Source organism: Macaca fascicularis, chromosome 3 (genome assembly GCF_037993035.2).
Source record: "Macaca fascicularis isolate 582-1 chromosome 3, T2T-MFA8v1.1".
Classification (NCBI taxonomy): domain Eukaryota; kingdom Metazoa; phylum Chordata; class Mammalia; order Primates; family Cercopithecidae; genus Macaca; species Macaca fascicularis.
In genome coordinates this window covers 75,194,079-75,206,430 of record NC_088377.1, presented here as the reverse complement: position 1 = coordinate 75,206,430, position 12,352 = coordinate 75,194,079, and the positions used below count along the sequence as shown (strand labels likewise).

The 12,352-nt window shown below is 44.8% G+C and overlaps 1 protein-coding gene across 5 annotated transcripts in view; it reads left to right on the top strand.

The window, feature by feature from the left end:
- The window catches only part of EGFR (epidermal growth factor receptor), a 194,645-nt gene extending 182,580 nt beyond the window's left edge, over nucleotides 1-12,065 (top strand). For all 5 annotated transcript variants that reach the window (XM_005549559.5, XM_074034956.1, XM_045389159.3 and 2 more), the window contains exons 23-28: nucleotides 366-512; nucleotides 1,909-2,006; nucleotides 2,774-2,941; nucleotides 3,308-3,355; nucleotides 4,092-4,200; nucleotides 5,729-12,065. In XM_005549559.5, the coding sequence (XP_005549616.1) occupies nucleotides 366-512; nucleotides 1,909-2,006; nucleotides 2,774-2,941; nucleotides 3,308-3,355; nucleotides 4,092-4,200; nucleotides 5,729-6,090 (932 nt within the window). In that variant the 3' untranslated portion in view covers nucleotides 6,091-12,065. The remainder of the gene's footprint in view (nucleotides 1-365; nucleotides 513-1,908; nucleotides 2,007-2,773; nucleotides 2,942-3,307; nucleotides 3,356-4,091; nucleotides 4,201-5,728) is intronic.
- The last annotated feature ends 287 nt before the right edge of the window (nucleotides 12,066-12,352 follow it).

Sequence of the window (12,352 nt, the reverse complement as noted above, 5' to 3'; positions counted from 1 at the left end):
AGTGTGTATCCTGTCTGGAGCATAATATTTATGCTAGTAGAGTTACTGTTGTCTTTATTGTTAATTACCAAAGTTTACCACTTATCAGTCACTTACTACTTGCTGGACATTGCGCTAATACAACAGATTTCAGTTGTATTATCTTGTTGGGCACTCACAGCCATCCTGTGAAACAGATACTGTTCTTATCCCACTTTATAGAGAGGTGAACTGAGGCTTCCAGCACTGAAGCAAATTGCCCAAGACTACAGAAATGTAGGTTTCTAAACATCAAGAAACAGTAACCAGTAATGATGACTAAAGCAAGGGATTGTGATCATTCATTCATGATCCCACTGCCTTCTTTTCTTACTTCATCCTCTCAGGGGTGACCGTTTGGGAGTTGATGACCTTTGGATCCAAGCCATATGACGGAATCCCTGCCAGCGAGATCTCCTCCATCCTGGAGAAAGGAGAACGCCTCCCCCAGCCACCCATATGTACCATCGATGTCTACATGATCATGGTCAAGTGTGAGTGACCAGTGGGGCTGTCCACACTGCTAGCTGAGCCTTGGTGGCTGCTCTTAGCCAAACAGCTGGGGCCTTTGCATCCCTGGAGAAATGTCATCACATTACTTAAGGCAGGCACACAAATCCAGAAACATCTGTAAATACCCCTTCAAGCATTCTTCTAAAGATACTTCTTGACTCATTGGGCAGTGTGACCTGACATTTGCCTATGTTTGCAAGCAAATAAATAAAACAAGTCTTCCGCAAGCCATTACACCGAAATACTCTATTCGCCGAGTTACTCAATGAAATACCGAGTTGCCCTGTATTTTGAAGCCTGTTACCAGAGAGACTGAATGTTTTTAAATGCATTACAGTGAGTAACAACATAAGGCTAATAGAGTCAACATTTCTGCTTTGACTTAAACCTTTTAAACCAGTGGATTTATGTGAAGTCTCTGCACATAAGAGTGTGTAATTTGATCGATGCTATTATTCTACCAGATTCACGAGTGCAGTGGGCTCTGGAGGTAGCATTACATACATGGGATGAGCATTCGCAAAAGAAAGTTGTATAGGGAATATGACAGAGCCAAGTTAATGTAAATATTAGTGCCTTTCTGAACTCTAGACCACAGAGTTAATCTTTTTTAACTTCCTTGGTTTGAGCTGAGGAAGCTGTAATCCAGAGAAGCCACGTGATTCGTCTAAGGTTACATAGCAGTCTGGCCTAAAATAGCTTGACATCCTGTGGACGGAAAATAAATGTGATCCCTCAAGAGGCATGAGGATTTCCAGGCAGTAGCTGTACCTCCAACTTGTTTAATCTGGATTTAGATGGTTGGGTAGTCACATGCAGCAGCACAGTTAACAGTGTATCCTTCTATGGAAGTTGCCAGCGCAGCCAGCCCTCTCACTTGCATGTATGCCCACTGCGTATGTGCTGTACTGGAGACGCCAGGGGCAGGGGCCCGGACCCAATCCCAAATTCTTTAAAGCCTATTTTTCTACGTTGCATCTGATTTCCTGCCTGAAGGAATGCTGAGGGTGGATGTCGAGTGAGGACCTTGGTGCAGGGCACCCTGCAGTCAGGATAGTTCACAGAGAGCAATTGCACAGACCCACACTGCTCCATCCCCTCAGGCAACAACACAGGATGCTGACCCCAGGAAGAGTGGGCGTAGAAAAACTGGAGGGCATTATTGTTATTCTGATTCAAATGTACGGTGCTGGCATGGTCTTTAAACAGTAACCAGTACTAGTTGGCCAAGACAGAAAAGTCTACCACAAATACTTGGTTCTTTCATCACTTATTTGACTGGAAGTGTTGCATCACCAATGCCTTCTTTAAGCAATGCCGTCTTTATCATTTCTTCCAGTGTTGTAATTGCACTGTTTTTTCTCATTCCTTCCCCAGGCTGGATGATAGACGCAGATAGTCGCCCAAAGTTCCGTGAGTTGATCATTGAATTCTCCAAAATGGCCCGAGACCCCCAGCGCTACCTTGTTATTCAGGTACAAATCGTAACCTGTCCTTCCATTGGGAAGAGTCCCTCTAATAAGCATCTCATGTCACTGTGCTCTGTCACATGCCAACCTGGCCTCCCTGTGTCCCAGATCGCATTATTAAACCCCCCAGCGCATTAGAGCAAGCCTCAGTTAAGGCGCAGGCCACATCGTGAACTAAGCAGGGTCCGTGAGTGGGGCCCACCCAACTCCACCTCCCCGTCCCCGTCTGAACTCTCCTCCCACACTCATCCTCACTGTCCAGCTAGCCAGAGCTTCAGCTGGGTCTAACAGAGAAGCATGGTCTATTGGCCTTGGTGTCAGGCAGACCTGGCTTCACACCCCTGACTCTCCACTTCGTCCCATCACCCAGGCAGCCGATCCACCTATCTCCTTCCATAACATGGGAATACCAAAACCAGGCTCACAGGATTGGTCTCAAAGATTTAATAAGATATGTTGCAAAATACACTCCCTAGTACCTCACAGCAAGGTGCACACTCGATGAACGCTGCAGCTTCTTCCCTGTTTCCTCAGAAGCTATTTGCATCTCATGTAGGGGCTTTCAAGCATCAAAGGATGGTTCATGTTTTATTTTAAGGCACCCACATGCCATGAGGGAGGCAGCTATAATTCAGAGAACTAAGGGGGATTTCATTATAAGAAAATTGGCAAACACACAGGCACCTGCTGGCAATAGAGCCCTGCTCCTATAGCCAAGAAGTGGAATAGCATCTCTATGGGCCATTCTAATAGCCTCAAAATCTCTGCACCAGGGGGATGAAAGAATGCATTTGCCAAGCCCTACAGACTCCAACTTCTACCGTGCCCTGATGGATGAAGAAGACATGGACGACGTGGTGGATGCCGACGAGTACCTCATCCCACAGCAAGGCTTCTTCAGCAGCCCCTCCACGTCACGGACTCCCCTCCTGAGCTCTCTGGTATGAAACCTCTGTCTCTCTCAAGCTGTCTCTCAAATTGAACAAAATGAATTTTAGGGAAAATAATAACCATCTAGTGAAACTCACACGGAGATGAAGTCAATTTTAACCAAATGGTAAAATCAAAATCAATTAAATAAGTGTATTACTTTGTTGCATTGCAACAACTTGATTGTAAGCCTTTTAGGTCCACTATGGAACAGAATTAAATCAAAACTAAACATAGTTGCTCTAAAACTAATGATTAAGACAAAAATTAAACACCTTCACAATATACCCTCCATGAAGCACACCACCTGCATTCAGGAAAAGTGGATGAGATACAGTACAATCATTCCATGGGCAACTTCTCTGTTTCTTTTTCAGAGTGCAACCAGCAACAATTCCACTGTGGCTTGCATTGATAGAAATGGGGTATGTATGAACACCTTATAAGCCAGCATTTACAGCTCTGCACTACGACTCTATTATACGTGGAAAATGCCTTAACCTAAATAATTTTAACCCAGATAATCTTGAGTTTTCTTCCTGTGTGGGTTTTTTCCTGCATGGCTGTCACGCCTCACAGTGCCATTCAAAGCGTGGCTCCTGGACCAGTAGCAGCATCACCTGGCAGCTTGTTAGAAATGCCATTTTTCAGGCCACCGCCCCAGATTAACCAAATCAGGACCTCTGGGGGTGGCACCCAGTAGTCTTTCTTTGAGCCACCTTCCAGGTGATGCTGATGCCTGTTGAAATGTGAGGCTCTGGTCTAGACCACATTGTGCCATGCAGAAACCACTAGCCACATGTGGCTACTTCAACTTAAATGTTAGTAAGTTAAAATGAAATGAAATATAAAATTCAGTTTCTCACACATGTGAAGTGTCCAGTAGCCACACGTGCCTAGTGGCGACCGTATTGAAGAGCACCGCTCATAGCATACCTCCCTCACTGCAGAAAGTTCTGCTGGACAGCACCCAGCACAGCCCCGCTGCCCGCCCTGCAGCCTGCGGCCCAGTAGCACGGGCACCCGCTAGGGTGCAGACTCTCAGGCCTGCCCGACCTACAAATCAGAACCTGCATCTCAAGGAGATTTCAGGTGATTTTTGCACACACTGAAGTTGGAGCAGCCCTGACTGGAGTAACCTTCCCTCATTTCCTCCTGCAGCTGCAAAGCTGTCCCATCAAGGAAGACAGCTTCTTACAGCGATACAGCTCAGACCCCACAGGCGCCTTGACTGAGGACAGCATAGACGACACCTTCCTCCCAGTGCCTGGTGAGTGGCTTGTCTGGAAACATTCCTGCTCCTCAGCCTCCTCGACCCACTCAGCAGCAGCCAGTCTCCACCACCCAGTGTCCAAGCCAGGTGCTCCCTCCAGCATCTCCAGAGGGGGAAACAGTGGCAGGCGTTTGCAGACACAGTGAAGGGCGTAAGGAGCAGATAAACACATGATGGAGGCTGCACAAGCTCCTTGTTGTGTCTGGGTTGTTTGCTGTACCTCTGTTTTAAGAATGAATCTGCAAAATTTCCAGATTATGAAACAAACGACAGACATACGTGTGTGTGTGAGTATGTGCATGATGTGTGTACATCTGTGTATGTGTATGTGTGTGTGTGACAGATTTGATCCCTGTTCTCTCTGCTGGCTCTATTCTTGACCTGTGAAACATATATTTAACTAATTAAATATTAGTTAATATTAATAAATTCTAAGCTTTATCCAGACACTCACAACCTGCTAACACACACACATATATACACACACATACACATACACACACATATACACACACCACACACATACACAGACCACACACACCATACACAGACACATACACATGCACACAAATATACACACACCACACACACCACACACACACATACATGTATACACACTTACACCACACATATACCACACACACCACAAAAACCCCCCACACATACACACACATATACACACAGACACCACACACACGTATACACACACATATATATACACACATACACACACCACACATACACACCACACACACCACACATACACACACACCACACAGACGTACACACGCCACACACATACACCACAGACATGTACACACACCACATACATGTATGTGTGCACACATACACACCCACACCACACACACACCACACATACATACACACATACCACACACCACAAAAACCCCACACACATACATATACACACCACACACACCACACATACACACACCACACATGTACACTTACCCACACCACAGACACACATGTACACACACCACATACACATATGTACACACACACCCACACCACACACAAACACATACCACACATACCCACATAGACACATACACACCACACACACCATACATACACATGTACACACACACCACATATACACACACATACACACCACACATGCACACACCACACACATACAAACATACACCACACACACAGCACACATACACACTCATATACACACAGCAGACACACATACCACATACACACCACACATACATGTACACATGCATGCACACACACACACACACACACACAGTCCTCAAAGCAGGCTATCCTCTGAGAACTTTAAATTTACAAAAGACACACGTGTCCATTACTTTGAGAAGTGCAGGAAAGAACCCACTTTCTTTTGCAGCAACAGCAAGAGGGTCCTCCCAAGGCTCCTGCTCCCTGTCATAAATCTCCCTGTTGAAGACATTCACAGGGTTCAGAACCCGGGGATCTTGCATGGGATGGTGCTTTGCTGATTACTTCACCTCTGATTTCTTTCCACTTTCAGAATACATAAACCAGTCTGTTCCCAAAAGGCCCGCTGGCTCTGTGCAGAATCCTGTCTATCACAATCAGCCTCTGAACCCTGCGCCCAGCAGAGACCCACACTACCAGGACCCCCACAGCACCGCAGTGGGCAACCCCGAGTATCTCAACACTGTCCAGCCCACCTGTGTCAACAGCACATTCGACAGCCCTGCTCATTGGGCCCAGAAAGGCAGCCACCAAATTAGCCTGGACAACCCTGACTACCAGCAGGACTTCTTTCCCAAGGAAGCCAAGCCAAATGGCATCTTTAAGGGCTCCACAGCTGAAAATGCAGAATACCTAAGGGTCGCACCACAAAGCAGTGAATTTATTGGAGCATGACCACGGAGGACAGCATGAGCCCTTAAAATCCAGACTCTGTCAATACCCAGGACCAAGCCACAGCGGGTCCTCCATCCCAACAGCCATGCCCGCATTAGCTCTTAGACCCACAGACTGGTTTCGCAACGTTTACACCGATCAGCCAGGAAGTACTTCCACCTCGGGCGCATTTTGGGAAGTTGCAGGTGCATTCCTTTGTCTTCAAACTGTGAAGCATTTACAGAAACGCATCCAGCAAGAATATTGTCCCTTTGAGCAGAAGTTTATCCTTCAAGGAAGTATATTTGAAAAAAAAAAAAAAAGTATATGTCAGGATTTTTATTGATTGGGGATCTTGGAGTTTTTCATTGTCACTATTCATTTTTACTTCCGTGGGCTCTTCCAACAAAGAAGAAGCTTGCTGGTAGCACTTGCCACCCTGAGTTCATCCAGGCCCAACTGTGAGCAAGGAGCACAGGCCACAAGTCTTCCAGTGGACGCTTGATTCCAGTGGTTGTGCTTCAAGGCTTCCACTGCAAAACACTAAAGATCCAAGAAGCCCTTCATGGCCCCAGCAGGCCGGATCGGTACTGTATCAAGTCATGGCAGGTACAATAGGATAAGCCACTCTGTCCCTTCCTGGGCAAAAAAGAAATGGAGGGGATAGAATTCTTCCTTAGACTTACTTTTGTAAAAATGTCCCCACGGTACTTACTCCCCACTGGTTGACTAGTGGTTTCCAGTCGTGAGCGTTAGACTGACTTGTTTGTCTTCCATTCCATTGTTTTGAAACTCAGTATGCTGCTCCTGTCTTGCTGTCATGGAATCAGCAAGAGAGGATGACACATCAAATAATAACTCGGATTCCAGCCCACATTGGATTCATCGGCATTCAGACCAATAGCCCACAGCTGAGAATGTGGAATACCTAAGGATAGCACCGCTTTTGTTCTCGCAAAAACATATCTCCTGATTTGAGGCTCAGATGAAATGCATCAGGTCCTTTGGGGCATAGAGCAGGAGACCACAAAAATGAAGCTGCTCTGAAATCTCCTTTAGCCATCACCGCAACCCCCCAAAATTAGTTTGGGTTCCTCATGGAAGATAATTTTCTCCTTTTACTTCACTTTAAAAGCTATTTACTCAGAGTATATGTTCCCTCCAGGTCAGCTGCCCCCAGACCCCATCCTTACCCTTTGTCAAACAAAAAGTGTCTCCGCCCTGAGTCAGCTATTCAAGCACTTACAGCTCTGGCCACAACGGGACATTTTACAGGTGCGAATGAGAGTGGCATTATGAGTAATGTGGAATTCAGGTAGTAAATATGAAACTAGGGTTTGAAATTGATAATGCTTTCACAACATTTGCAGATGTTTTAGAAGAAAAAAAGTTCCTTGCTAAAATAATTTCTCTACAATTGGAAGACTCAGCTAGTTAGGATCCCACCTTTTTTCTTAATCTGTGTGTGCCCTGTAACCTGACTGGTTAACAGCAGCCCTTTGTAAACAGTGTTTTAAACTCCCCTAGTCAATATCCATCCCATCCAATTTATCAAGGAAGAAATGGTTCAGAAAATATTTTCAGCCTACAGTTATGTTCAGTCACACACACATACAAAATATTCCTTTTGCTTTTAAAGTATTTTTTGACTCCCAGATCAGTCAGGGCCCCTACAGCTTTGTTAAGAAAGTATTTGATTTTTGTCTCAATGAAAATAAAATTATATTCATTTCCACTCTATTATGCTCTCAAATACCCCTAAGCACCTATACTAACGTGGTATGGGTATGAAAGGTACAAAGATAAATAAAACATAGTCCCTGATTCTGAGAAATTTACAATTTAGCAAAGGAAATGGACTCAAAGATGCTAACCTTAAAACAACCTGACAAATGCTAGACAGGACCCGTCAGCCAGGCACTGTGAGAGCACAGAGCAGGAAGGTTGGGTCCTGCCTGAGGAGACCTGGAAGGTTCATCAGGGAGGCCTCACAGGAGGATGACCAGGTCTCAGCCACAGGGGAGGTGGAAAGTGCAGGTGCAGCAGGGGCACCCTGATCAAGGAAACAGCTGCCAGACGCCTTCACTGCTGAAGTCCGCATAAGGCTGAGGTCAGTCGCCCGAGCAACCTGCTCCCTCTAAGCCAGGGGATGAGCTTGGCTCATCCCGCAAGATCCCTAAAAGTTGCATCCCCCACGGGGATTTTGAGCTATCATCTCTGCACATGCTTAGTGAGAAGACTACGCAACATTTCTAAGAATCTGAGATTTTTTATCGTCAGTAAACCACGTCCATTATTCATTCACCTCAGGACAAACAAATATTTCAGTCAGAACTGGGAAACAGGACTCACATTCTGCTGTCACGTATGTGTCAAGAAGCAGATGATTGATGAGTCAGGTCAGTTGTAAGCGAGTCACATTGTAGCATTAAATTCTAGTATTTTTGTAGTTTGAAACGCTAACATAATAAAAGAGCAACAGCCTCTAGCTTTCTTCTCCTTCATATTTTAATTTTCCACCATAAAGTTTAGTTGCTAACTGTATTAATTTTAAGACTGTACTTCCCAAAATAGTTCTCACTTCATCTGTCCAGGGAGGCACAGTTCTGTCTGGTACAAGCCGCAAAGCCATTGGCCTCTCCACGGATCTGGCGACCATGGTGGGCAGGTTGGGAGAGGAGCTGCCCAAAGTCCCATGATTTTCACCTAACAGCCCTGTTCGTCAGTTCTCAAAGCTTGGACTCCATCCCTGAAGGTCTTCCTAATTGATAGCCTGGCCTTAATACCCTACAGGGAGCCTGTCGGCTGTTTCTTCCTCAGGTTCCTGGAAGACCTTACCCCATGACCCCAGCTTCAGATGTGGCCTTTGGAAACAGAGGTCAAAGGAAAGTGAGGAGCTGAGAGCTCATATTCACAGGTGCCCCCAGCGTTCGTGCGTCTTCTTGCATCATCTCTAAGGAGCTGCTCTAATTGCTCCATGCCTGTCACCCCATGAGGGATCAAAGAAGGGATGAGTCTTCTAAACTCTATATTCGCTGTGAGTCCAGGTTGTAAGGGGGAGCACTGTGGACACATCCTATTGCACTCCAGCTGATGACAACAAAGCTTAGGTGTTTGCTGAAAGTTCATGATGTTGTGACTTACCACCTCCGCCTCACAACTGCAGACATAAGGGGACTGTGGATTGCTTAGCAGGAAAGGCACTGGTTCTCAAGGGTGACTGCCCTTGGGAATCTCCTGGTCCCAACCAGAAAGATTGTGACTGGATTTTCTCAGGTGCAGCCCAGCCATAGGGCCTTTTCAGAGCACCCCCTGGTTATTGCAACATTCATCAAAGTTTCCAGAACCTCTGGCCTAAAGGAAGGGCCTGGCGGGGGTCTGCTTGGCACTCGCTGGGGGGCCACCCACCCAGTGCCACTCTCACTAGGCCTCTGGTTGCTCTTGCGTAGGATGAGGCTGGTTAGTGACTGGAACTCAGCACCTCCCCTCAGGCAGAAGAGAATCACCTGTGGAGCTTCAAAAGAAGGGGCTTGGGGTCTCTGCAGACCAATTCAACCCAAATCTCAGGGGCTCTTTCATGATTCTAATGGGCAACCAGGGTTGAAACCCTTATTTCTAGGGTCTTCAGTTGTACAGGACTGTGGGTCTGTACCAGGGCCCCCAGTCAGAGTAGAATAAAAAACTGGGTAAGGTAGAGATTCCCATGTGCAGTGGAGAGAACAATTTGCAGTCACTGATAAGCCTGAGACTTGGCTGCTAGTGGCCATTCCAAAAGCCTCCAATTCATCATCGTCACCAGCAGTTCAGCTGGAAAGGGGCAAATACCCGCACCGGAGCCTTGAAAAAGCCCTGGGAACCCTCCACATTCTCTAAGTAAGTTATTGAAACCAGTCTCTCTCCTCCTTTGTGAATGAGCTGCTATTCCGCGTAGGCAACACCTATTGAAATTGCCCTCAACGTCTACTCTGCATTTCTTTCTTGTGATAAGCACACATTTTTATTGCAATATAATGATCTGCTCACATTTCCTTGTCTGGGGGCTGTAAAACCTTGCAGAACAGAAATCCTTGCCTCTCTCACCAGCCACGCCTGCCATACCAGGGGTACAGCTTTGTACTATTAAAGACACAGACAGGATTTTTAAATGTAAATCTATTTTTGTAACTTTTTTGTGGGATATCGTCCTCTTTATGTAGCACTGAACTTTGTACAATATATTTTTAGAAACTCATTTTTCTACTAAAGGAAACACAGTTTACTTTAGAGAGACTGCAATAGAATCAAAATTTGAAACGGAAATCTTTGTTTAAAAGGGTTAAGTTGAGGCAAGAGGAAAGCCCTTTCTCTCTCTTACAAAAAGGCACAACGTCATTGGGGAGCTAAGCTAGGTCATTGTCATGGTGAAGAAGAGAAGCATCGCCTTTATATTTAGAAAATTTTAAAAGATGATGGAAGGCACATTTAGCTTGGTCTGAGGCAGGTTCTGTTGAGTCTGTTGGGGCAATGTTAGTGGAAAGGGCTCACTGTCTGTTGTTACAACTAGAAAAATCCAGCTGCATGCCATACCCTCATCATCTGCCAGTGTGACCCGGTACATGTAAGAAAAGCAATAACATAGCATTTTGTTGGTTTATATATACACTGTGACTTCAATGCAAATGATTTTATTTTTATATTTAAAATTGATATGCATCTATCAGTATAAACTAGTCATATCTGGAGAGCCCTAATAATGTTCAGCACACTTTGGTTAGTTCACCAACAGTCTTACCGAGGCTGGGCCCAGCCACCCTAAAGAAGTTATTCAGCCCTGGCTGCAGTGACATCACCTGAGGAGCTTTTAAAAAGCTTAAAGCCCAGCTACACCTCAGACCAATTAAAGGCAAATCTCTGGGGCTGAAACCCAAGCATCTGTAGTTTTAAAGCTCCTGGGGTCATTCCAGTGTGCAGCCAAAGTTGAGAACTACCGGCCTAGGGATTAGCCACAAGGACTTGGACTTGCAGGCAAATTCTGCAGGAGTATGTGATTCTCAGGACTAGAGAACTGAGACACAAAGACCTCCGCATCTGTCGCTGAGAGTCAAGAACCTGAACAGAGTTTCCATGAAGGTTCTCCAAGCACTAGAAGGGAGAGTGTCTAAACAATGGTTGAAAAGCAAAGGAAATATAAAACAGACACCTCTTTTCCATTTCCTAAGCTTGCTCTCTTTATTAAGGGTGGACTAGTAATAAAATATAATATTCCTGATACTTATGCAGCTGACATTGTTGCTCTCCCCAAAGCAACCAAGTAGCCTTTATTTCCCACAGTGAAAGAAAACATTGACCTATCAGTTACATTACAAAAGGCAGATTTCAAGAGGATTAAGTAAGTGGTTGGATGGCTTTTAGAAAAACAAGAATTCAAGAAGAGGATTCATGCTTTAAGAAACATTGGTTATACATTCTTCACAAATTATACCTGGGATAAAAACTGTAGCAGGCAGTGTGTTTTCCTTCCGTGTCTCTCTGCACTACCCACAGTGTGTCCTCTGAGGCTGCAAGTCTATCCTATCTGAATTCCCAGCAGAAGCACTAAGAAGCTCCACCCTATCACCTAGCAGATAAAACTATGGGGAAAACTTAAACTCGTGCATACATTTCTGGATGCATTTACTTATCTTTTTAAAAAAAGGAATCCTATGACCTGATTTGGCCACAAAAATAATCTTGCTGTACAATACAATCTCTTGGAAATTAAGAGATCCTGTGGATTTGATGACTGGTGTTAGAGGTGACGATGTAACCGACTAACAACAGACAGCAATAACTTCGTTTCAGAAATGTTCAAGCAATAGCTTTGTAGCTTCGACATATGGTACGTTTTAACCTTGAAAGTTTTGCAATGATGAAAGCAGTATTTGTACAAATGAAAAGCAGAATTCTCTTTTATATGGTTTATACTGTTGATCAGAAATGTTGATTGTGCATTGAGTATTAAAAAATTAGATGTATATTATTCATTGTTCTTTACTCATGAGTACTTTATAATAATAATAATGTATTCTTTGTTAACAAAGCTGTTTTGGTACTAGTTATTAGTCATATCTAACCAACTGTAGATGTTCTTTCCTGATAACTTTTTAAAAAATTAATAAACTATTTTTAGAGCAGTTTTAGGTTCACAGCAAAACTGAGCAAAAGTACAGAGAGCCCCCCTTTCTCTATCAGCCTCTCCCACCATCACCATCACACCCCAGGAACCAGATAACTTTTTAATGGAAAAAAAATCCAGGCCAGTTCA